The following is a 25,728-nucleotide window of genomic DNA, read 5'->3' on the forward strand; positions in this document are numbered from 1 at the left end:
TGTCCATATGCAGCAAGATCTGGACAACATTCAGGCTTGGGCTGATAAGTGGCAAGTAACAGTCATGCCACACAAGTGTCAGGCAATGACCATTTCAAACAAGAGAGAATCTAACCATCTCCCCTTGACATTCAATTGCATTACCATTGTGGAATCCATCACTATCAACATTCTGGGAGTTACCATTGACCAGAAACTGAACTGAACTAGCCATATACTGTGGCTACAAGAGCAGGTCAGATGCTGGGAATTCTGTGGTGAGTAACTCACCTCCTGACTCCCCAAAGCTTGTCCAACATCTACAAGGCACTAGTCAGTAGTATGATGAATACTCTCCACTTAACTGGATGAGTGCAGCTCCAACAACACTCGGGAAGCTCGGCGCCATCCAGGCCAAAGCAGCCCACTTTATTGGCACCCCATCCACCGCCTTCAACCTTCACTCCCTCCACCACTGACGCACAGTGGCAGCAGTGTGTACCATCTACAAGATGCACTCCAGCGACTCACCAAGACTCCTTCGACAGCACCTTCCAAACCCGTGACTCCTACCACCTAGAAAGACAAGGGCAGCAGACGCATGGGAACACTTCTACCTGCAAGTTCCTTTCCAGTCCACACACCATCATGACTTGGAAATATATCGCTGTTCCTTCACTGTCGCTGGGTCAAAATCTGGAACTCCCTTCCTAACAGCACTGTGGGTGTACCTGCACCAGATGCAGTGCAGCAGTTAAAGATGGCAGCTCACACCTACTTTCTCAAGAGCAATATGGGATGGGCATCAAATGCTGGCCAAGCCATCAATGCCCACATCCCGTGAAAGAATTTTAAAAAGCTTCAGATTATATTATGATTGCACGTTGAACATTGAGATAACAGTACTGCTTTACGTTCGTTTGTTGTTTTGTGATCTATAACAGAGAGAAAGTCTCTTTAAAATAGCACCTTTGACATGAATGTTTTCTAATGTTTGATTTTGAAAACAATGATAGGGAACAAAGAATATTATCTTGCTTCCAGAAGGCATTTAACAGAACATGGTCAGAGTTGGGAAATATAAAACTTTCTGGAAATGGATCCTTATTTCGCTAAATTATACAAAGTAGAATTACATTTCCTCTGAGGATATGGTTTCAATCAAGAAAGAAGCCCAGAGCATTTTTTTGCTTTGCTGCCACAGATGCAGGAATTTGGGATTCTTAATATACCAATTAACGGCCCACCATCTTTAGTCCAAAAGAATTTTAAACCTGCTCCTGAAACAATTGCTGCATTGTTTGAAATGAAGTATTGATATGTGCTTTGTCAAAACCTGTTGACAACAAGATAATATTAGAATTAACTGTGCTTGATTCAGTTCAAAATTGTAACTTTAACTTTAGGGCCGTTATTAGTTGTCTTTTAATTCAGATTCTGAGAGTCAACTACCTGTGTTTCTGCTGTTGATTTGTTTTCCGCAGACCAGTGGCAGCTTTGTAGACCCAAATCTCCTGTCAGACTACGGAAAACATAAATACCAGGAACTGGCTGCCTACAACCAGACTCCTGAATCTGGAATAAAAGACCAATGTATAAGCATTGCCATTGTGTAGCTATATAGAGAGATTTGGTAATGTGTTTAAGTGCTCATTACCATTTTGTTCACAGTTTGATTATTATGTAGGATCAGTAATGCTGATGGCTTGGTTTCACTTTTTTTTTTCAAAATTGGCAGTTCACCTCTGTCAAGTGGGACAGCAGACTGGCGTGCTGCATCATAGAGAGGTGAATGGGGAATATGTTTTAACTTGTAAATGAAATTACCACTTAAAGTAGGTAGCAATGAATCAATTGACTAATTTTTAAAGTGTAAAACATTTCTGAATTTAGTGTCGCCTATTGGGCATGGACTAATGGACCATGAGTGTGGTAGAGAGGAGGCCCTAAGTTCTGAAAAGCACATGTTAAATATACATGAAAAATTTAAATGCCTCATCTAGCAACTAATAATAATGGACAGATCTGGAAGGTGAAAAAAGTGGCCTTTTCCTGTTCTTAAATTGATTGTACATGTTATGTACCTGCAAGTACAAGAGTAATTTGATACCTGTTTATCTTCTGTTGCATGGAGGCAAGTTTTTATTTAGACAAGTAAGCAAAGAACAAGAAATAGTAAACTACTAGTACTGAAGTGTAGTAAAACTATAGAATATAAAGCAACAAAACTCTAATTAATGCAGTCAGTCAGTAGCAGTAATAAAATGTTTTAAAAATAACATATTAAAGACATTTGTAACTATGTATTATTGTCATTATTGAATGTTACAATACATTTGAAAATGTAGTCTAAATTATTTTAAAAGGAAATTACCATCATGAAAAAACATTTGGCAACTTCTTAGCATTTATTTATCAGCGCAATGATAAACCTTGTTGAACCTGCTTCTTGCTACATTTGGGTATAGTGGCATGACAAAAATGGTTATCGGCTCACCAAGGTCTTCTCCCCCTCAAAAAAAGCAAAACTTTTTTCATAAAGGCAGCACCTCTCTAACTAAATATGATCTAAAACTATAAGATTTCATCCACTAAATGATAAGTATATACTATTTAACACAACCTTACCCATTTATTTTATATTTTCTGACTGGAGTTTTTTTCTGTTACAGATATTAATGAATGCGAGATTAGTGCCCATAATTGTGACAGATATGCTATATGTACAAATACGCCAGGAAGCTTCAAGTGTGCCTGTGCAGATGGCTGGTCAGGAAATGGCATCAAGTGTTCTGGTAAGAATATTTTTATTAAAGGACAACTAAGATTTAATTAATAACAAACGCGGGGGGGAAAGTTCAAACTCTTGATGACTCACTTTCAGATTTTCAGTTTCTTAACAGCTGGCTCTGTTTTTAAAAAAAAAACATTTGAGTATTTTAGAGAATTATCGCCTACATGTATGTAAAGGCCACTACAGCGCTACCAGAAGTGAATAGAGAATGACGCAAGTGATGCCTCATTTCATGTGAGGCCAGAATTCTGGTTATCTCCACCAGAGGTGTTTTTAAGCTTAGTTCCTAGCACAGAATTGAAATGTTTAAATGTTTGGTATTGAAACCTCCCTTTCATAGAGCAGTAAGACATCTAACCTCATATAGTATCCTCATTGTGTTATAGTTTATGACGTCATGGATCAGTTACAACTTAATAGCATGAACATGCAGCATGGAGCTTCAAAGTTTTTCAAATGTCATGCAAGGGTGTATTATCCATTGTAAAACTCCAGACTGAACTTCAGTGCTCAATCTCAGTTCCAAATGAGATCAAACCCCTCCAAAGATTAATTTTACATTTGATGACAAAATGGGGCTGAATATTATTTGGACTGAAATATATACTGATCAGAATAAAGGTTGCACATAGTTCAAGGAATTCTGGAATCATTTCATTATTGTGAATGCTCTTTTATTTTATTTTATTTGCGAAGACGTGGATGAGTGTTCAAATGGAACCCATAAGTGCAGCCCCACTGCTGAATGCATGAACACAGATGGGTCGTACCGATGTACGTGTAAAGAGGGTTACAAAGGTGATGGCATGTTTTGTACTGGTAAGTCCAAAGGTGAAATACTTCTTTTATTTTTTTACACAGTATCATGCATGACTTCAACATTCATTGATGCAAATCATTCATGTATTTATCCCTTAATATACAAGATGGCATTTTTCTTATTTCTTAAGACATAACATTAAAGTAGACAAATGGAGGTTTCTTGTCCATCAAAGTTATTATTAGAATCACAGTTTCTACTTAAATAACATCTTTAGTGTAATAAGTGACCCGAAACATTTCACAGACCTGAAATTGAATGGTGATTGGAAGAAAGTTAAAGGAAGTGATCGAAGATGTAGTCAAAGACATAAGTTTGAGGAGGGGTTTAAATAAAAGCAAAGCATAAGCAAGGTGAAGGGTTTAGGGAGGGATTCCAGAATGTGGTTCAAGATGGTCAAAAACTCTATGATTGAAGCAAAAGCAGAAAACAGCCAAGTCATGGAAACACATAGAGCAATAGGAGATTTCAAAGGTAGGCAGGGATATGACTGAGTAAATGAGTACAAGGAATATGAATTTGATGTGTCATGGGACCAAGGAGATTAGCAAAGGCAAGGATGATAGGATGGCAAAGTACAATGCAGTTGCAGTTTTGGATGTGTTATAAAATATGTAGGATTGAACTCAAGGGTAGCGAGGTAAGAATTCGAATGGTTGAGCCTGAAAATAACAAGGTTGTCGGTAAGAGCTTCAGCAACAGTAGGAGTGATTGTAGGGACAGAAGCAGGTGATGTTGCAGTAGATGAAATTTTCCTCTATCATAAAAATTAACATGAATGTTGACTGATGACCTAACTTTCTTTTCAAAGTTAATATTTACTGTTTAGGATCAATAAACTAAAATACATTTGATTTCTTCTGAGTCCTGTTGTTAAAATGTTCAATCTATATAGAACCATTTCTTGAATCTTTTCATAATCCCCATCATTGTCATCCTTAAAATTCCAGTATTCAGAGTAATTATTGACCTTGAAAAGTTGTATGGAAAGCTTTGGAGCACAACTTGAAAACATGGCTTGATATTTATCGCATGATGACATCCTTTTTCTAAAAAATTGGCGACCCTGTTCCCTCAGTGAGTAACTGAGCCACACAGACCAGGAAGTTTACAGACTTGGTCCATGATCTGTGCTGAATTAACTGTCAAAGCTGGGGAGCATTAAGGACACCAAAATTGGCCTCCATGCATGGGGTATGAAGGAGAAAATTGACCAGGCTTCCCAGTGCTGATGGCTATCCAGCAGCCTGCGCTTGGGTACATGAAGCTGAACAATAAGCACCACCTCCAAATAGCCCTAATGTGTGTCTAAAAAGGGATCAACCTCTGTGTACTAACTTCTTTTTTTCTCTCTATCCCTTGCAGAATAAAATGTATTCGTCAAATTTTTATATACAATATAGGAATTTAGTTTTTCCATTTTTTTTCATTTTTTACCCCTATGTAACAGATATTGATGAATGTGCTGAAAATGTAAACTTTTGCGAGAATGGCCATTGCTTAAATGCACCTGGAGGTTACCGTTGTGAATGTGACATGGGCTTCACACCGACTGTGGATGGCAAGGCATGTCAAGGTACATGGGTCATCTATCTATCTATAGTGGTGATTCTCCTATCTCTAATCTATTAGTCATACCTGAGATAACAGTTTGGTAGCTAGAGTGTTAAAGCCTGTTTTGCCCTTCTCTGTTAATGCAAGTTAAATAAAATGTTTTCCAGTGTATCCTCTTCTGTATCTCAAAAGTTTTTTTATGATACCGCAAATGGACTACTTGTTTTTAAAACTTCAGTGAACACTTTAATATGTTCTAAAAGGTTAATTTCATTGAGTTCTTAATGACCTTTTTTCCAGATATTGACGAATGTTCATTTGCTGACATTTGTGTGTTTGGAAGATGCCAGAATCTTCCAGGACTTTTCAGATGCGAATGTGATTTGGGTTATGAGCTAGACAGGAGTGGCGGCAATTGCACAGGTAAAATGTTGCTTTCGTTTGGTAAATATTATCAGGAATATATTATTTCTCAGATAATTGGAGTGACAAAATTGCTAAGTAATGAAAGTTTCAAGTGATTTAGAGCATGACTAGAAAACATTATCTAATATATTTCGGAAATGTTTTACAGATGTCAATGAGTGTGCAGATCCAGTTAATTGTATCAATGGAATTTGTGTTAACACCCCTGGAAGCTACGTCTGCAACTGCCCATCTGAATTTGAGTTGAACCCAACTGGTGTGGGGTGTGTTGGTATGTTACAATTCATTTTAAACAAATTGCTTTAAACGGTTAGGATTGTGATGATAGTTCAGCAATAGCCCCAAAGTTACCTACAATAAACAGCGGAAAGCTGCTCACTTTACGGGATAATTATCAGTGAGCTTTAACACCTCATACCGTGGAACGTTGGATGCAAGTTCAATCCTAAATAGTTACTGATTTCTTGCATGTCTTCAGGACATTTCAAGTGATGGTGGATGCAACCCCACAGGCAGGAAGAAAATTCTGTGAGGGAGACTTATACTGAAACCGCACTTATGCCCCTCCTGATAGCAAATTTCATATCAACACTACAGGTAGCCTGGGAGCAGACAATCAACCCAATCTCTCAACCAGAGATAATATACATTGCATATAGAACCAAGACAGTAGAATAGTCGAAAATAAATTTTTCAATTTACTTATTTAGGAGCAGCATGGGGTGGTAGCTTGTGATAGATTAAGATGTGGGGCACATCATTAGGCCCCCAAAAGCCATTTTCATGTCATAGGGGATATAGGAGTGTATAAAATTGAAAAAGAAAAGTAAAGTTGTGTACTTATTAATCTTAATGATTGGGCTGTTTGGTGAGTTTTAAGGGTGCCTTTTCCAGATCTGTGCATGTAGCTGTAATTTTGACACGTGATTAATTTCTGATTGTTTTAAGTAGTTCTTCAATATTAACCAGGAGGGCAGTAAAGCTCCAGCTCGCTATTAGATTTATGTATTCGATTCTAGAAGAACTAATTAGCCAAGCAACTCAGTTAAACAACGTAATCATAATATAATGTTCATCAACCACAGCCAACCATGGAAATCCCTATTGAGTAATATGCAGAATATGTTTCAAAGGCATTTTCCTTCTGTGAACTACTTAATGTTTTTGGTAAATGGATTAATGTTTGTAAATGATGTATTTTATTATATAGATCCTCGCTTGGGCAAGTGCTTCTTGGAATATTCATTGCGTGGAGATAACACCCTTTCTTGCAGCAATGAGATTGGAGTAGGAGTTTCTAGAGCATCTTGTTGCTGTTCCTTGGGCAGAGCCTGGGGTTTTCCATGTGAACTCTGTCCCTCTATCAATTCATGTAAGAGTTCGGAGACAGCTATAAAGCTCTTTTCTATCTACTTTTTTTGAGAAATGTCACTGTTTCAATAGTATTTAATATTAATATTGTATCAGTTTATTGAGATAATTTTAAAAATCTGTATCACCATTTTGCTGTATAAGGTTTCTTCAAATTATAGCTCTTTCTCATTAAAATTGCAATGTAAGTATTTATGTGATGAACAGTATCAAAGAGATTTCATTTCCTTTATAGTTGTGGTTCCAAATAGTGTCAGACTTTATGAACTCAACCTTTGGAACATATTTGATTTTTAAAAATCAAACTACAAGGATTGAGCCTCACTGATGTGTTTACTCATCTAGCAATTGGTATATTGACCCACAGTAGAAATCCTTTGTTTGGATGTGTTTTTATACGTTAATGACCTAGTTACAAAAAAGTCAGTCTCTACAATATAGGCTTTCAATTGGCAGAATATCCCCTTTTACACTCAGTTTTCAATGAATGAAAATTTATTTTAAAATAAAATGCTGCTATCCCCAAAATGGAGGAGCATGAAAGCAGAAGAATTAAAACAAAAGAATGTTTTTTAAGCTCAAGACAGTTAGAGTAAATGCAGTGGATAAAGAGTTAGGTGAGAATAGGAGCAAACAAAGGATGGTAGGCAAGTATATATGAAGACAGTAATGAAGCCATCTATGGTTGCATAACTCCACGATTGTAAAATAAGTGTGTCTTTCAGAGTCAAAGTGAACAAACTGAAAGCAAAACAAAATTGGTCAGCCCAGGCAGTCAGAAATTTCCTTGAACCTGACAGTAACAGTTCAAGGCTTAAAAGGATAGGTGACCAGGATTTAAATTATTGGTCCACTAATATAAATTGTTTGATTTGCTCCCAATTTAATGCATGTTACTAACTTATAGCTTTAAAAATTGTAGCTTTTATTTATGTTTAGGTTCTTATAACACATTGAACTCTATTTTTTTACAGCTGAGTACAGAACTCTTTGTCCTGGAGGAGAAGGTTTTCGTCCGAACCCCATCACAGTTATATTGGAGGGTAATTACTCATGCCTTCTGTAAATAACATTTTGAATGTTACATACTGTGAACAGTCTCTCCATGTTGTTGACAGCACATCCAGTTGTCTGTTATTGCTTTCTACAGATATTGATGAATGTAAAGAATTACCTGGACTCTGTCAAGGCGGAACATGCGTCAACACATTCGGTAGCTTCCAGTGTGAATGTCCACGTGGTTTCTATTTGAATGAAGAAACCAGAGTATGTGAAGGTATATTTACTGAAGTGTGACAGTCATACTTATAGCTTTAAGACTTTACTTATGGTTCATTAGTCTTTATTTACAAACAAGCATTGGTAGTGCATTTGTGGATCATATGAGTCCATTTTCTGTATGCTGCTTCTCAGGGATAAAATGGGTCACAAAACAGAATCTGAAGACCTTGAGAAGAAGTTTCAGCGATAGATAGGGAATAAATACTGTTCGAGTTAATGCATTCAAACTGGCTTTCCTTCAAGGTTAAGAGATCTATGCAGGATTTCATAGATGGAAGGCACTGACAATATGATAATGCGCTATACTGGAACATCAACATGCAGTGCCAATAGCTGGTTGGGCATATGATTAATGTAACGCTGCTCCAAGTTCCTGATCTCAGCTGTGCTTCTGCAAGAACTTTCTGAGTAGAGGCCATAGGATAATTTCTACAATCCAACTCTCCCATTGTTATATTGAAAATTGTTATATCCTGAATGTGCTTTATATAGACTATCATGAACATGTGCTATGCCGAATGATGATTTTTAATCCATGGTTGGAAACCTAAACTAAATTTTTTAAAAAGCAGCTAAAATGGCCACCGTAATTTGCACTGAATTACCTCACATTTCAAGGTATCGAGCTGGAGACGAATGTTTGATTAAGCTCCCACCAGAACCATGACTTGCTAATTTTGAATGAGCTATCTGCTTTCCCTCCATTAACAAGACATTCAAAGCTATCTTGGAATATGAACACTAGTGGAGACGAACCTCAAAGAGAAAACACTGAAACAGTGGGACCCAAGAGAGAGATTGGAATTCTTAAGACTTGAACTAATTAAGATGCACGAGAGAGAATATACTGGACAATCATGTGACTGTCTCTCCATCTGTGTGAAAACTTGGAGTTTCTTTTGGGTACAACAGACAAGCATCAGCTTTTGACCAGTGCAGAATCCAGGTGTGGGTCTATCTCTCTCTCTCGTTCTCCAGGCAATGCTGTGAGTTCGAACCTTGCCTGCAGGCTGCAAAACGTCAAAGACTAGCATTGCTGCAGACAGACACCCAAAGGAGAAAACCATCTACATCGCTGTCTCCAAGAAAACCCTGAACCAGGTGCCACGTCTACCAGCCAGAAACCTCAGGACCACAGGTGCAGCCGGAAGACAACTGAATTACCAGACTCCACAGACTGTATATTCTTTTATTTGTTCTGGACTCTAATCCAACCAATCTATTCTACAACACAGGGCTATCTGCATGCCAAACTGCGTAAGCAGCATGCGATAGAGCTAAGCGATCCCATAACCAACAGATCAGATCTAAGCTCTGCAGTCCTGCCACATCCTGCCATGAATGGTGGTGGACAATTAAACAACTAACCCGAGGAGGTGGCTCCACAAATATCCCCATCCTCAATGATGGGGGAGCCCAGCACATCAGTGCGAAAGAAAAGGCTGAAGCATTTGCTGAAAAGGCTGAAGCAATCTTCAGCCAGAAGTGCCGAGTTGATGATCCATCTCGGCCTGCTCCTGAAGTCCCCAGCATCACAGATGCCAGACTTCAGCCAATTCGATTCACTCCGCGTGATATCAAGAAACGACTGAAGGCACTGGATACTGCAAATGCTATGGGCCCACACAAAATTCCGGCAATAATACTGAACATCTGTGTACCAGAACTTGCTGCGTCCCTAGCCAAGCTGTTCCAGTACAGCTACAACACTGGCATCTACCCTGCAATATGGAAAATTGCCCAGGTATGGACCGTACACAAAAAGCAGGACAAGTCCAACCCGGCCAATTACCGCGCCATCAGCCTAGTCTCAATCATCAGTAAAGTGATGGAAGGTGTCATCAACAATGCCATCAAGCGGCACTTGCTCAGCAATAACCTGCTCAGTGATGCTCAGTTTGCGTTCCGCCAGGGCCACTCAGCTCCTGACCTCATTACAGCCTTGGTTCAGACATGGATAGAAGAGCTGAACGCAAGAGGTGAGGTGAGAATGACTGTCCTTGACATCAAGGCAGCATTTGACCGAGTATGGCATCAAGGAGCCCTAGCAAAACTGAGATCAATGGGAATCAAGGGGAAAACTCTCCGCTGGTTGGAGTCATACCTAGCGCAAAGGAAGATGGTTGTGGTTGTTGGAGGTCAATCATCTGAGCTCCAGGACATCACTGCAGGAGTTCCTCAGGGTAGTGTCCTAGGCCCAACCATCTTCAGCTGCTTCATCAATGACCTTCCTTCAATCATAAGGTCAGAAGTGGGAATGTTCGCTGATGATTGCACAATGTTCAGCATCATTCGCAACTCCTCAGATACTGAAGCAGTCCGTGTAGAAATGAAGCATGACTGGGACCGATAAGTGGCAAGTAACATTTGTGCCACACAAGTGCCAGGCAATGACCATCTCCAACAATCTAACCATCTGCCATTGACATTCAATGGCACTACCATCGCTGAATTCCCCACTATCAGCATCCTAGGGGCTACCATTGACCAGATACTGAACTGGAGTAGCCATGTAAATACCTTGGCTACAAGAGCAGGTCAGAGGCTGGGAATCCTGTGGCGAGTAACTCACCTCCTGACTCCCCAAAGCCTGTCCACCATCTACAAGGCACAAGTCAGGAGTGTGATGGAATACTCTCCACTTGCCTGGATGGGTGCAGCTCCAACAACACTCTAGAAGCTCCTCACCATCCAGGACAAAGCAACCCGCTTGATTGGCACCCCATCCACAAACATTCACTCCCTCCTCCACTGACGCACAGTAGCAGCAGTGTGTACCATCTACAAGATGCACTGCAGCAATGCACCAAGGCTCCTTAGACAGCACCTTCCAAACCTGCGACCTCTACCACTTCGAAGGACCAGGGCAGCAAATGCATGGGAACACCACCAAATGCAAGTTCCCCTCCAAGTCACACACCATCCTGACTTGGAACTATATCGCCTTTCCTTCACTGTTGCTGGGTCAAAATCCTGGAACTCCCTTCCTAACAGCACTGTGTGTGTACCTACCCCACATGGACTGCTGCAGTTCAAGAAGGCAGTTCACCATCACCTTATCAAGGGCGATGAGAGGAGGCAGTGGCATAGTGGTATTGTCACTGGACTAGTAACCCAGAGACCCAGGGTATTGCTCTGGGGACATGGGTTCAAATCCCACCACAGCAGAAGGTGGAATTTGAATTCAATTAATAAATCTGGAATTAAAAGCTAGTCGAATGATGGCCATGAAACCATTGTCAATTGTTGTAAAAACCCATCTGGTTCACTAATGTCCTTTAGGGAAGGAAATCTGCTGTCCTTACGTGGTCTGGCCTACATGTGACTCCAGACCCACAGAAATGTGTTTGACTCTTACATGCCCTCTGAAATGGCCTAGCAAGCCACTCAATTGTATCTAACCGCTACAAAGTCAATAAAAAGGAATGAAACTGGACGGACCACCCGGCATCGACCTAGGCACCGGAAACAACAACGGCAAACTCAGCCTTGTCGACCCTGCAAAGTCCTCCTTACGAACATCTGGGGGCTTGTGCCAAAGTTGGGAGAGCTGTTCCACAGGCTAGTCAAGCAACAGCCTGACATAGTCATACTCACGGAATCATACCTTACAGACAATGAACCAGACTCTGCCATCACCATCCCTGGGTATGTCCTGTCCCACCGGCAAGACAGACCCACCAGAGGTGGTGGCACAGTGGTATACAGTAGGGAGGGAGTTGCCCTGGGAGTCTTCAACATCGACTGTGGACCCCATGAGGTCTCATGGCATCAGATCAAACATGGACAAGGAAACCTACTGCTGATTACTACCTACCGCCCTCCCTCAGCTGATGAATTAGTACTCCTCCATGTTGAACAGCACTTGGAGGAAACACTGAGGGTGGCAAGGGCACAAAATGTACTCTGGGTGGGGGACTTCAATGTCCATCACCAAGAGTGGCTCGGTAGCACCACTACTGACCAAGCTGGCCGAGTCCTAAAGGACATATCTGCTAGACTGGGTATGCGGCAGGAGGTGAGGGAACCAACAAGAGGGGATAACATACTTGACCTCATCCTCACCAATCTGCCTGGCGCAGATGCATCTGTCCATGATAGTATTGGTAGGAGTGACCACCGCTCAGTCTTTGTGGAGATGAAGTCCTGCCTTCACATTGAGGATACCCTCCATTGTGTTGTGTGGCACTACCACCGTGCTAAATGGGATAGATTTCGAACAGATTTAGCAATGCAAAACTGGGCATCCATGAGGCCCTGTGGGCCATCAGCAGCAGCAGAATTGTACTCAACCACAATCTGTAACCTCATGGCCCGGCATATCCCCCACTTTGCCATTATCATCAAGCCAGGAGACCAACCCTGGTTCAATGAAGAGTGCAGGAGGGCATGTCAGGAGCAGCACCAGGCAAACCGCAAAATGAGGTGTCAACCTGGCGAAGCTACAACACAGGACTATCTGCGTGCCAAACTGCGTAAGCAGCATGCGATAGACAGAGCTAAGCGATCCCATAACCAACGGATCAGATCTGAGCTCTGCAGTCCCGCCACATCCAGCCGTGAATGGTGGTGGACAATTAAACAACTAACTGGAGGAGGTGGCTCCACAAATATCCCCATCCTCAATGATGGGGGAGTACAGCACGTCAGTGCGAAAGATAAGGCTGAAGCATTTGCAACAATCTTCAGCCAGAAGTGCCAAGTTGATGATCCATCTCGGCCTCCTCCTGAAGTCCCCAGCAGCACAGATGCCAGACTTCAGCCAATTTGATTCACTTTGCGTGATATCAAGAAACGACTCAAGGCACTGGATACTGCAAAAGCTATGGGCCCTGACAATATTCCAGCAATAGCACTGAAGACCTGTGTACCAGAACTTGTCGCTCCCCTCGCCAAGCTGTTCCAGTACAGCTACAACACTGGCATCTACCCTGCAATATGGAAAATTGCCCAGGTATGGACCATACACAAAAAGCAGGACAAGTCCAACCCGGCCAATTACCGCGCCATCACTCTACTCTCAATCATCAGTAAAGTGATGGAAGGTGTCATCAACAGTGCCATCAAGCGGCACTTGCTTAGCAATAACCTGCTCAGTGATGCTCAGTTTGGGTTTCGCCAGGGCCACTCAGCTCCTGACCTCTTTACAGTCTTGGTTCAAACATGGACAAAGAGCTGAACTCAAGCGGTGAGGTGAGAGTGACTGCCCTTGACATTAAGGCAGCATTTGACCGAGTATGGCATCAAGGAGCCCTAGCAAAACTGAGGTCAATGGGAATCAGGGGGGAAACCCTCTGCTGGTTGGAGTCATCCCTAGCGCAAAGGAAGATGGTTGTGGTTGTTGGAGGTCAATCATCTGAGCTCCAGGACATCACTGCAGGAGTTCCTCAGGGTAGTGTCCTAGGCCCAACCATCTTCAGCTGCTTCATCAATGACCTTCCTTCAATCATAAGGTCAGAAGTGGGGATGTTCGCTGATGATTGCACAATGTTCAGCACCATTCGCGACTCCTCAAATACTGAAGCAGTCCGTGTAGAAATGCAGCAAGACCTGGACAATATCCAGGCTTGGGCTGATAAGTGGCAAGAAATATTCACGCCACACAAGTGCCAGGCAATGACCATCTCCAACAAGAGAGAATTTAACCATCTCCCCTTGACATTCAACGGCATTACCATCGCTGAATCCCCCACTATCAACATCCTAGGGGCTCCCACTAACCAGAAGCTGAACTGGAGTAGCCATATAAATACCGTGGCTACAAGAGCAGGTCAGAGGCTAGGAATCCTGAGGAGAGTAACTCACCTCCTGACTCCCCAAAGCCTGTCCACCATCTACAAGGCACAAGTCAGGAGTGTGATGGAATACTCTCCACTTGCCTGGATGGGTGCAGCTCCAACAATACTCAAGAAGCTCGACACCATCCAGGACAAAGCAGCCTGCTTGATTGGCACCCCATCGACAAACATTCACTCCCTCCACCACCAACACACAGTGGCAGCAGTGTGTACCATCTACAAGATGCACTGCAGCAACGCACCAAGGCTCCTTAGACAGCACCTTCCAAACCCGCGACCTCTACCAACTGGAAGGACAAGGGCAGCAAATGCATGGGAACACCACCACCTGAAAGTCCCCCTCCAAGTCACACACCATCCTGATTTGGAACTATATCGCCGTTCCTTCACTGTCGCTGAGTCAAAATCCTGGAACTCCCTTCCTAACAGCACTGTGGGTATACCTACCCCAAATGGACTGCAGCGGTTCAAGAAGACAGCTCACCACCACTTTCTCAAGGGCAATTAGGGATTGGCAATAAATGCTGGCCTGGCCAGCGACGCCCACATCCCATGAATGAATAAACAAAAGTTAGCACAGACTGTCCAAACTGAAGTTGAAGCCAGTGGAGTCCCAGAGTGATACTATTTAAAGAATGAGGTGCTGGTGAGGAAGTGGAGACCTGCGGACCAGGAGTGGACAGTGGTTCACCAGATAGTGGTGCCGCCGAGGTACAGTAAGGAAATACTAAGAATAGCCCACCAGCTTCCAATGGCTGGACATGTTAGTCTACGAAAAAAAAAACTTGCATCAGACAGCGTTTTGACTAGCCACAACTCCACAAAGATGTGGTGGAGCTCTGTAAAACTTGCCACAAGTGCAATAAAACCTGGACCCCTAATTCCCATACCGGCTTTTGGGGAAGCCTTCAGCAGAGTGCTGGTGGATTGTGTGGGACCCCTGCTGAAAACAAATGGGGGCAACCAGTATCTTCTCACCATTATGGATGTGGCTAACCGATTCCCAGAGGCCATCCCCCTAAGAACTATCTCTGCCAAGGTAGTGGTGGAGGGCCTAACCTAGTTCCTTATCCGATATTGGCTGTCTGCCGAGATCCAGATGGATCAGGGCATGAATTTCATGTCTGTTATCTTTCAAAAAGTCATGGGTAATCTGGACGTAACCCAGCTAAAGTCCTCAGCCTACCACCCACACTCACAAAGGGCTTTGGAACGATACCACCAGACCCTGAAGACAATGATAAGGACATACTGTTATGAGTACCCTCATGATTGGAACAAAGAGCTGGGATTTCTCCTGTTTGCTACTAGGGACTCACCCAATGAATCCACTGGCTTTAGTCCCTTTGAATTAGTTCATGGACATGAGGTGAGAGGTCCTCTTAAACTATTCAAGGAGAGGTTTTTGGGACACAGGGATGAGCCTTCCACGTTAGACTACATCTCCATGTTCTGTGAGTGGCTCATGAGAGCTTGTGCAATGGCTCAGGAGCACCTAAAAGCCTCTCAGACAGTCATGAAAAGGCTCGCAAATAAACATGCCAAGGCCGGAGCATTTCAACCTGGAGACCATGTATTAGTACTACTCCCATTACAGGGAGAACCCTTGAAAGCCAGGTTCAATGGCCCCTATAAAATAATAAAGTAAATTGGTAGGGTGAATTATTTAGTTGACACCCCAGACCGTAGGAGAAAACAAAGGATGTGCCACATCAGCACGTTAAAGCAGTATCACAGCCGGGAAGGGGACAAACAAGCACAGGTCTGTCAGGCAGTCAGGAAAGAGGAGGACGAAAAGGAGAGTGAGGCCAAGTTAGAGGAGGGCCTGGAGGATTCCCAAATCGAACCCCCTACTGTCCGGTTAGCCAACACCGAAATATTAGGAAAACTAGACACTGTACTCTCTTATTTAAGTGCAGAACAGAGAGGAGCCCAAATAAGGCTGCTCACAGCATTTAAAGAAATCTTCAGGGACACACCAGGGTGCACGACTCTAATCCTACACGATGTAGATGTAGGAGAGACACCTGCTATAAAACAAAACCCCTGTCGCCTAGGTGCCAGGAAACTGACCCAGGTTCGGGGGAAAACTCAATATATGCTGGAAAACAAGCTGAGTGAGCCCTGCCAGACCAGCTGGAGTTCCCTAGTTGTGCTCATGCCCAATCCCAGATGAAAAAAAAATTAAACCACAGCAGTATATACCAGTGTCAGTCTGGAGTTGTGGTGGGCATAGTCTTCAAAATTCTTAAGAGCCAGTAGTAAGCCCAAGGTTTCTTTTTCCACTGTTGAGTATCTCTTGGTGTCAGTTTAGCTTTTTGGAAAAGTATCCCAATGGCCTTTCTTTGCCTGATTCATCGTCTTGTAACAGGACTGCACCGACCTACAGGTCATTAGCGTCAATTTCTATCTTGAAAGTTTTGTGAATTTTGGGTCAGCCAACACTGGTTCATTGATCAAAATGCCATTCAGCCTTTCAAAAGATGCTTGGAACTCTCCTGACCACACTCTCTAGGCTTTCTATTTTTGTACCAAATCCGTCTGGAGCAGCTGTAGTACTAAAATTTGGTGCAAACTGGCAGTAGAAACCACAAATCCTCAGAAACCTCATGATTTCCCATTTAGTCTTAGGTACAGGGAACTCCGTCAATCCTTGTACTTTTGCTATCCTTGGCAATACTTGTCCTTACCCTACTATATGCCCTAGGTAGGTTGCCCAAGCTTTTGCAAATTCACTTTTGCCAAGGTTTATCACCAAATCAGTCGATAGTAATTTTCTAAATAGAGCTTCTCGATGTTCCAAGTGGTACATCCAAGTGTCACTATATACCATCAAATTATCAAGATAAACCACACAGTTAGGAACACGGGCTGCCACTTGATTCGTTAGTCTCTGAAAAGTTGCTGGGGCATTTTTTTAGCCAGAATGGCATCACTCGGCATTGGAAAAGACCATCTGGTGTGACAAAGGCCGATATTTCTTTAGCTCAGGGTGTTAAAGGAACTTGCCAGTATCCCTTTAACAAATCTATTTTGGTAAGATACATGACACTGCCAACTCTGTCAATAGTCTTCCAAGCGAGGAATTGGGTAGGAGTCTGCTTTTGTTACTGCATTAACCTTTCTGTAGTCTATGCAAAACCTAGTTGAACCATCAGGTTTAGTAACTAACATGACTGGGGAACTCCAGCTGCTTTGACTGGGTGCAATTAGGTGTTTTTCCGACATGTATTGAATTTCTGCTTTCACCTGAGCCTGTTTCTCTGGACTTAAGCAATAAGGATGCTGTTTTATAGGAGAAGATTCACCTACGTCTACATCATGTATAGCTAAGGTTGTACATCCTGATTTATTCCTACAGACTCCTTTAAATGCTGTGAGTAGCCTTGTTAAGTCTTCTCATTGTTCTGCATCTAAGTATGAAAGCATAGTGTGTAATCTCCCTAACACTTCAGTATAAGCTAACCAGATAGTAGATGGTTCAATTTGAGAATTGTCTAGGACTCCTTCTACCTCATCCTCACCATCCCTTTTATCCTTCACTGTCCCTACTACCTGACATACCTGTTCTTGCTTATCCACCTCCCAGCAGTGATATTGTTTCAACATATTGAAGAGACACAGGTGATTCTTTTTCTGGTGATCTGGGGTGTCAATCAAATAGTTTATTTTACCAATCCTTTTAACTACTCTGTATGGTCCACTGAACCCTGCTTTCAGCAGTTCACCCTATAAAGGCAGTAATACCAACACCTCTGCTTGAAATGTTCGGTCTTGGCATGCTTGTCTGCCCATTTCTTCATGGTTGTTTGGGAAACTTTTAAGTGTTCCCGAGCCACTTTGCAGGCTCTCATGAGCTGCTCCTAGAACACAGATACATAACCTAACATGGAAGATTCATCCCTTAGTTCTAAAAACTTTTCTTTGATTAGTTTTAGATGGCCTCTTACCTCAAACGATAAACTAATTCAAAAGGACTAAAACCAGTAGACTCATTAGGTGAATCCCTGATGGCAAACAGAAGAAATTCCAACCCTTTATCCCAATCCTGGGGATATTCATGACAGTATGCCCTGATCATCGTTTCGATGGTCTGATGGTACCATTCTAAAGCCCCTTGTGTCTGTGGGTGGTATGCCGAAGACTGTAACTGTGTTATACCCAGATTACTCATAACTTCCTGAAAAATCTTAGACATAAAATTGGAACCATGATTCGACTGAATCTCAATCAGTAATCTATATCGAATAAAAAACTGGGTTAACTTCTCTACCACTACCTTAGCAGAAATTGTTCGCAAGGGAATGGCCTCTGGGAATTGAGTAGTTATATCCATAATAGTGAGTATATATTGATGTCCTGCTTTTGTTTTTGGTAAAGGTCCCACACAGTCTACCAACATCCTACTTCATTTTTCCCCAAAACTGGTATGGGAATTAGAGGTGCCAGTTTTATGGCAGGTTGCAGTTTTCCCACCATCAGGCACGTACGGCATGTTTTACAAAACTACACCACGTCCTTGTAAAGACCTGGCCAGTAAAAATGTTGACCTAATTGGGTGATTGTCCCGCCATAGGAATTTCATGGGCTATCCTTAATATTTCCTGGCAATACTTGGGCGGTACCACTATCTGGTGAACAACCGTCCATTCTTCATCCACAGGTCTATGAGGAGGTCTCCACTTCCTCATCAGAATCCCAGTTTTAATATAGTAGCCTTCCGGAACTCCCTTTGCTTTAGTTTCAGTTAGAGCCAATAGTGCCACTTTACCTAACTCTGGATCGGCTTGCTGAGCCTTGATCAAAGAAGACTTACTGAGCATTTCCTTCGGATAATCCAAATCCCCAAAGTTTCAGATATTGGGCTATCTGTCTGTGGTGCCAATTTGACCTCTGACAATGAAACTTGTTTAACCATTGCTCGGGCCACTACACATGAAGGAAAAATTCCTGGAACCTTTACCTGCAACTGCTCTGTCTCTTTGACTTCACTTGGCTTTTCCGTGACTACTGGAGAAGCTGCTACCTTCGCTCTGGCCAAATCATTTCCCAGGAGTAAGTCTACATCTACAGGCACACTATGGACAACTCCTACAGTTACCGTTCCAGACATTAGGTCACACTGCAGTGCACCCAATACAAAGGTACGGGTGTGTATTCCCTGCTGATACCATTTACTAAAACCTTGGCATTCAGTGCGCTCTCTGGTGGAAAAGCCTTTCCCCAGCAAAAGAGTTTGGGCGGCTCCTGTACCTCTAAGTATAATTAGAAGTTTACCTGCCTCACTTGAGGGATAAGTAGTTACTTTTCCTTTTGACAAGAATTCCCTATAACTCTCAGGTATCTTGTTTACCTCCCCCTCACTCACAACGGTTTTTGTACTTGACCTTACAGCTGCAGTCAGAGCTATAGCCTGATCTGTTATACTCTCGGTCAAGGCTCCTTTCTCTGCAATTTTCAGTATTCTGCACAAAGGCGTCCCACCTTGTGGCAATGGAAACACTTAGACCTTTGGACCTCACTTCCACCCTCAACATATTCTTTTCTGACCTAAGGAGGAGATCCAGGGGTTTTCCCAGCTATTCCTTCTTGTCCCAGGCTATTTGCCTTACTTTCACTCTCCCACCTTCTATCCTTCTCGGGTTTGTGGGGTGACGGACAAAGGGTTTGGGCTAGTAAACAAGTTTGTAATCATCAGCAATCTCAGCTGCCTGTCTGCTGTTGAAACCTTCTGGTTCCCTACTTGGGTTCTTACTAACGGAGGGAGTGACTTTTAAATTCTTCCAGGAGAATTATTTCCCAAGGGTCTCAAACATGGCCTCATTCTTTAGTACCCGCATCCAACAATCAAAGTTGATTTGCTTTACCTTCTCAAATTCTCTATAAGTCTACCCAGGCTGTTTCCGGAGTTTCTGAAATTTCTGCCTATAAGCTTCAGGGACTATCTCATAAGCAGCAAGAATAGCCTTTTTTGCCATCTCATAATCTGCATAAGCCTCCTTAGAAAGCATGGCATAAACTTCATGCGCTCTGCCCATCAACCTACTTTGCATAAGCAGAGTCCAGCTTTCCTTCGACCACTTCATCTGTCTAGCTATCTTTTAAAAAGAAATGAAAAATGCCTCTATGTACCTTTCCTCAAACTTCAAGGGAGCTTGCACAAATTTAAATAGCTCTCCACTGGGTCCTGGGCTGGAGCCAGTTCTTTCCTCACCAGAATTTTCATTGAGGTCAAGGCCAACCTGTTTTTTCAGTTCCAGCTTTTTTAATTCGAATACCCTTTCTTGCTTCCTTTTTCGCTTTCTCTCTTTTTCTCTCTCCTGCCTTTCTTCTCTTTCCTTTAGAAATTGTAGTTCAAGTTTTTTCATTTATTTTTCCTGTTCAAGCTCAAGGTTTTTTGTTTCCAATTCGCTTTCCTGTTCAAGCTGCTTCATCTGTAACTGAATCCTCGCTAATTAAACTGAATTATCAGCTGGATTGCCTTTTCCTTTTTCCAATTTCAAATACTGCGCTATTACTTCAATTATTCTGCTTTCCTAGCTCCTGGTTTTAACTCTAACGCCAATTTTTCTGCCAATTCCTTTAGCCCAGACTTGGTTACATTTTTCAAATTACTCAGGGATAAGTACTCCCTCCCCAAAAAGGTTGTAACAATTAACAAAGCCATTCCAGTAGTGTAAACTTTACTCTAAAGCACAAGAAACCTGAGGTTTTACTTTTCCCCTTTTCAATTATTATTACCCCACTTACAATTTCACATTGTTAGCTTTGGGTTATCCCACACAGAGCACCCCCCCCCCCTCCAATTATATGTTACAACCAAGGAGGGAGGAGTGCACTATCTTTCTCTAGTTCCACTTCTCCACAGGTCACAACATATATTTAAATGTGTACCCAGTTACCGATGCGGCCAATTATATACTCTATTTTAGTTTCAGAATAAAATCCACAAGCCAGGTTTCTTTAATAAACAACAAAAATATTAATTTATTATAAAACAAGACCTGTTCAATAAAGATGCAAAACTTTAACACACAGTTTGAAATATTACAATAAGTATATATATTCCCTTCTAAATACCCAACACACACACCAGTTAAAGGAAAAATAAAGATGCTTTGACCAAAGTATTTGTTAGTTCTTGAAGAAAAAGGATAAGTTATGTTATGTTCCAGATGGCATACAGTCTGGCATCTGAATACATGTAGACGGGTCACTGGGATCTTTTCAGAAGCAGTTCATTCAGGAGATGTCGAGAGGAAATCTTTCAAAAGCTTCTCAGGAGAATTGCGGCGACAGGCGTTACAGCTATCACACTGACTTTTTTCAGTGTTTTTCAGAGGTAGATAAAAGATGAGCTGGGTGTTTCTTTCAGCAGGCTACAAACCTAACTGACTCAAAACACTATTCAAAAATGAACCCACTCTTGAACACCATAAATCGTGACATGTCACATCTCTTGTAAACAATTCCCATAGTCAAAAGACAGCTGTTGTTTACTTAACTGAAGACATGTGACATCCAGTAAATGTTTTTAAACAGCGTCCTTCCAGTGACCCTTTCAAAAAAAACTAAGTCCAGCATCTGTGGAATCACTTCGGTCCTCCATTGAATCCATCTCCACAATTCTAAGGTACGAGTCCTCAAAAATATAAAAAAAAGAAGCACTTTCATAACAATGTTCAATTTCGGCCTATTATGAAATTTATCAGTGTTGGTTCACTGTGTGCTACTATTTCTAAGTTGTATGTTACACATGTTGTGCTCATTCTTTCTATGATTACTGGTGATTGATTAAGAGGGAAGCTTACAAATTTCCAATCTCCGTACATCACACAGGCAATGCACTCCTGTCCCCCATATGAAACACCTTGATCTCCTTTCCCACTGATCAGCAACATAACAAGCCTGTGCAATTCTGCAGATGGTTGACTTTCTGAAAGCATTAGAAATGATTGACATACACATGCGAGTCAGCCATAATGCAGTGGGCCACATGAATAGTACAGAGTTCTACCCCTAAAATATACATTTAATGTGTGATTGCAATAATGATATCTTGCAGGTCAAGTGGTTGCTTCCAGGCAAAAACACAAAACAGCCATCTGTGCCAGGCATATTTGAAGGCAATTGGCTTCTCAGGGACCAAGGCAACTGTCTTCAATCATGGCTAATGGCACTGTTGCAAAGATGCCTATTCATAGTGGGGAACACTGAATCGGGATCAGAGCCAAAACAGGAGGCAGATACTGACAATGATATTGTTAATTTTGAACACTAATGTAGCTAGAAACATAGCTGCACCAGGCACTCATCTAAAATATGTTCAGCTAAATGCTTGTCCTGCCCTTTAAGGAACCATTCTAAACACATGTACACAATAACATGGCTCAAACACTCTTCAGCAACATGCAAGGATCCTTAATGAAATGAAATTGGATACTATAAATCCACCATGTGTGTAAACTGCCAACAGAGAACTTCCCATAATTGGCACCAAACTGTCAATCGTCCTTTGGAAATGGAAACGGAAAAATTTACACTGGCCCAACAGAAGTTAGAGTAAAGGTCAGAGGAGAGGAAGGTTTATTCTGCATCTGTGGTATTTTGCTTTTATTTAAGGTTTATTCCGTATTTGGTCATACTATATCTAATTTAAGCAATTGATGTTGACATTGGGGATGGAACGCTCAACATCAGTGGGGCTGTAAAATGGTTGGTGTGTTATAAACGCTGCCTGGATTTAACCTTCCATTGAGAACAGATTGGGTAAACTGCTATTGTCCATTGTACCGCCTGCCTTGAGTACCCAGAATTGAGGAAGTGTTTTATTTCCAGCAATGATATTCCTCAATTTGATAATCACAGATTTATCTTTTTGCTGAACTCCTGTTTCAGTAGAAAATCTTGGAATTGTAAAGGTGATTGCCCGATTTCCTGCTGCCAGCAGGGAGTCCCACCTGTAGCGCATGTCGAAAATTTGGATGTGCACTGTTGACAAAGAGTCATGGTTGTCATGCCCAAATTTTCAATGTGAGCTAATAGCAGGTGAGGCTGCTGGTATGAAAGTTACAAATTATGTCCTATCCCAGCTTCAACATCACTCTTCCCCTAACCGCGTTAGTCTCAGAAGTGTGAGTGGTCCATCCAATCTGAAACAGTTCATTTGCATTCTATTCGCATTTTATAGAAATTATTTTTGTTATGTTGAATATAATAAAATACTAGAAATGAGAAAATGTATATTACTGATATCAATTTGATTTATTTTCCAAATAATGAAAAGCCTTTTGTTTATTATCCTCCAAAACATTTGTTTATCTGCTTTGTTCTAGATCTTAATGAGTGCAGTACTTCACCTGGCATTTGTGGCCCTGGTACCTGTTTCAACACGGTAGGAAATTATACCTGCATCTGTCCACCAGATTATATGCAGGTTAATGGTGGGAACAATTGTATGGGTAAGCATTCATGAAACAGTTAGGACAATATTAAGAAGTTGTAGACATTTTTTGTTTCAATCAACTGAGTTCAGTTGTGTTTATAACTTTTCAGCTTAATGACAGAGTTTTATCCTTTCAATCTACAGACATGAGAAAGAGCTTCTGTTTCAAATATTTTGACAGTGAAAATGGCACATGTGATGGCGAGCTGGCCTTTAACATGACAAAGAAGCTGTGCTGCTGTTCATACATGATTGGGAAAGCTTGGAACAGGCCGTGTGAGCAGTGTCCCCTTCCTGTCACAGGTGTGTTTGTATGTTAAGACATTTACAACTAGAATTCTTAATGTGTATAGTATATTGACAATATCTATGCTGAATCATATTTCAGATGAATTTCTGTTTCTCTGTGGGAGTCAAAGGCCTGGCTATATTATTGACATAAGCGGACAGCCAATTGGTAAGAGATTTTTTTGTTATTTTAAGAATGAAATTTTTTAATGATATACACTCTCCAAGTAATGAAATGAATTTTAAAATTCATTTGTGTTTATTAAAATATGATAACTAGGTACAGTAACGGCATTTAATGAGATCATTTCTAATGCAGATCCTCAACTATGACATAATGGAATTCGATTTAATAATTAAGCATTCCCAGTGCTGAACATTTTGCAGAAAAGGAGCACACAGATTAGGAATTCATGCCTAATGGGCAAAGTTATACTGATTTCCATAGCTAACTCACACTCGCATTGTGCAGAACTGTGCACTGGTGATGCTAATTCATAAAATTCTTTCCCAAAGTCATTTTGCAGCACACCGATTTTATGTTATTCATCTTAGTAGGAAATTAAATAACAGTAAAATAAAAGCAAAATACTGCAGATGCTGGAAATCTGAAATAAAAACAAGAAGTGCTGGAAATACTCAGCAGGTCTAGCAGCATTAGATTAGATTAGAGATACAGCACTGAAACAGGCCCTTCGGCCCACCGAGTCTGTGCCGAACATCAACCACCCATTAGCATCTGTGGTGAGAGAAGCAGAGTTAACGTTTCAGGTCTGTGACCTTTCATCAGAACTGGCAAAGGTTAAAAAAGAATTAGGTTTAAGGAAAGAGAACAAAGGGGAAGGTGTTTGATAGGGCAGAGGGCAGGAGAGATTAAGTAACAAAGCTGTCCTGGGACAAAGGCAAAGACTGTGTTAATGCTTGTGGTGAAAGACAAAGCATCCTTCGGATAGCCTATTTTTAAAATAATTATGGCTAAGTCATAAATATCCCAGATATTATTAAGGTCTGGTAAACTCTCTTCAATACGTATCTCTCCACTTACAGAAAAGGGGTTCTTGTAGTTGTATACAGAATACTACATGAGACAATTTATTAACTTTTATATATTTATTAAAGAATTGAACATGCAGTACACTTCAAATGGATAGGTATATCACAATATCAAATATTACTAAGAGATGTAACACTTTATCTTATTTCTAAAATAGAATCCAAATGTTCAATCTTGATAATGTTACAGCAAAATATCTTATAATATCCATAAAAATTTAAACTTTTACCTTAAATTCCCCGAGTAAGCCATAGATTGAGAAACATTGACGAGGAATTCAATACTTCTAATTTTTGCTTCAAAAACCCTCATGTTTATACAGTTTCTAAACTATCTATCATCTGACCTTTTAGCATATAGGTGTTACCTTTCTGTGTGTGTTTTTCCTGCTTTTGAGATCCATATATGGTAATATCATTAACTAACATCTCCACTTAATGTTTTGCTGGAATTCCCCTGCTCTTGAAGTTGTGAGCATTTATCTGGTCAAAATGTTTATAATTGGCTTTACTTGGCATCTGTTTTGTAAGAACTATTCCAGTTTATTATTTTATTATCTATAATTGTCTTTTATGGTACCTTTAACCCTTCTTTTGAGTCAATCTGTCTACTTTTTACCAATACTATCAATTAATTACATTTATTGCTACCTCTTACTAATGTCACACAGGATGGTTCAATGTGTGTTTATCCTCCAATTCCCTGGCAACAGAAATGCTGAAATGGATTTTCCAATTTAAAAGGTGTTTCTGGTTCACATTCTATTATAACAGGGACCTTGAAAGACCTTGAAATTTTTAACTCTACCTTCTTAAAAGGGAATTTCAGTGAGTCTTGAAGACTGACCATTTATTCAATCTTTAGTTCCAAACAGTATAATATATTAACTGTATCTAAATTCTACCTAATTAAGCCAAT

At 41.2% G+C, this 25,728-nt stretch overlaps 1 protein-coding gene across 1 annotated transcript in view; it reads left to right on the top strand.

The window, feature by feature from the left end:
• Positions 1-25,728, top strand: part of LOC137350605 (fibrillin-1-like) — a 670,523-nt gene that overhangs the window by 525,456 nt on the left and 119,339 nt on the right. The window contains exons 32-42 of the mRNA XM_068015324.1: positions 2,652-2,774; positions 3,470-3,592; positions 5,044-5,169; positions 5,448-5,570; positions 5,722-5,844; positions 6,784-6,945; positions 7,919-7,987; positions 8,095-8,220; positions 23,359-23,484; positions 23,613-23,771; positions 23,857-23,925. Of these exons, the coding sequence (XP_067871425.1) occupies positions 2,652-2,774; positions 3,470-3,592; positions 5,044-5,169; positions 5,448-5,570; positions 5,722-5,844; positions 6,784-6,945; positions 7,919-7,987; positions 8,095-8,220; positions 23,359-23,484; positions 23,613-23,771; positions 23,857-23,925 (1,329 nt within the window). The remainder of the gene's footprint in view (positions 1-2,651; positions 2,775-3,469; positions 3,593-5,043; positions 5,170-5,447; positions 5,571-5,721; positions 5,845-6,783; positions 6,946-7,918; positions 7,988-8,094; positions 8,221-23,358; positions 23,485-23,612; positions 23,772-23,856; positions 23,926-25,728) is intronic.

The sequence above is a fragment of the Heterodontus francisci genome, chromosome 35 (genome assembly GCF_036365525.1).
Source record: "Heterodontus francisci isolate sHetFra1 chromosome 35, sHetFra1.hap1, whole genome shotgun sequence".
Classification (NCBI taxonomy): Eukaryota; Metazoa; Chordata; class Chondrichthyes; order Heterodontiformes; family Heterodontidae; genus Heterodontus; species Heterodontus francisci.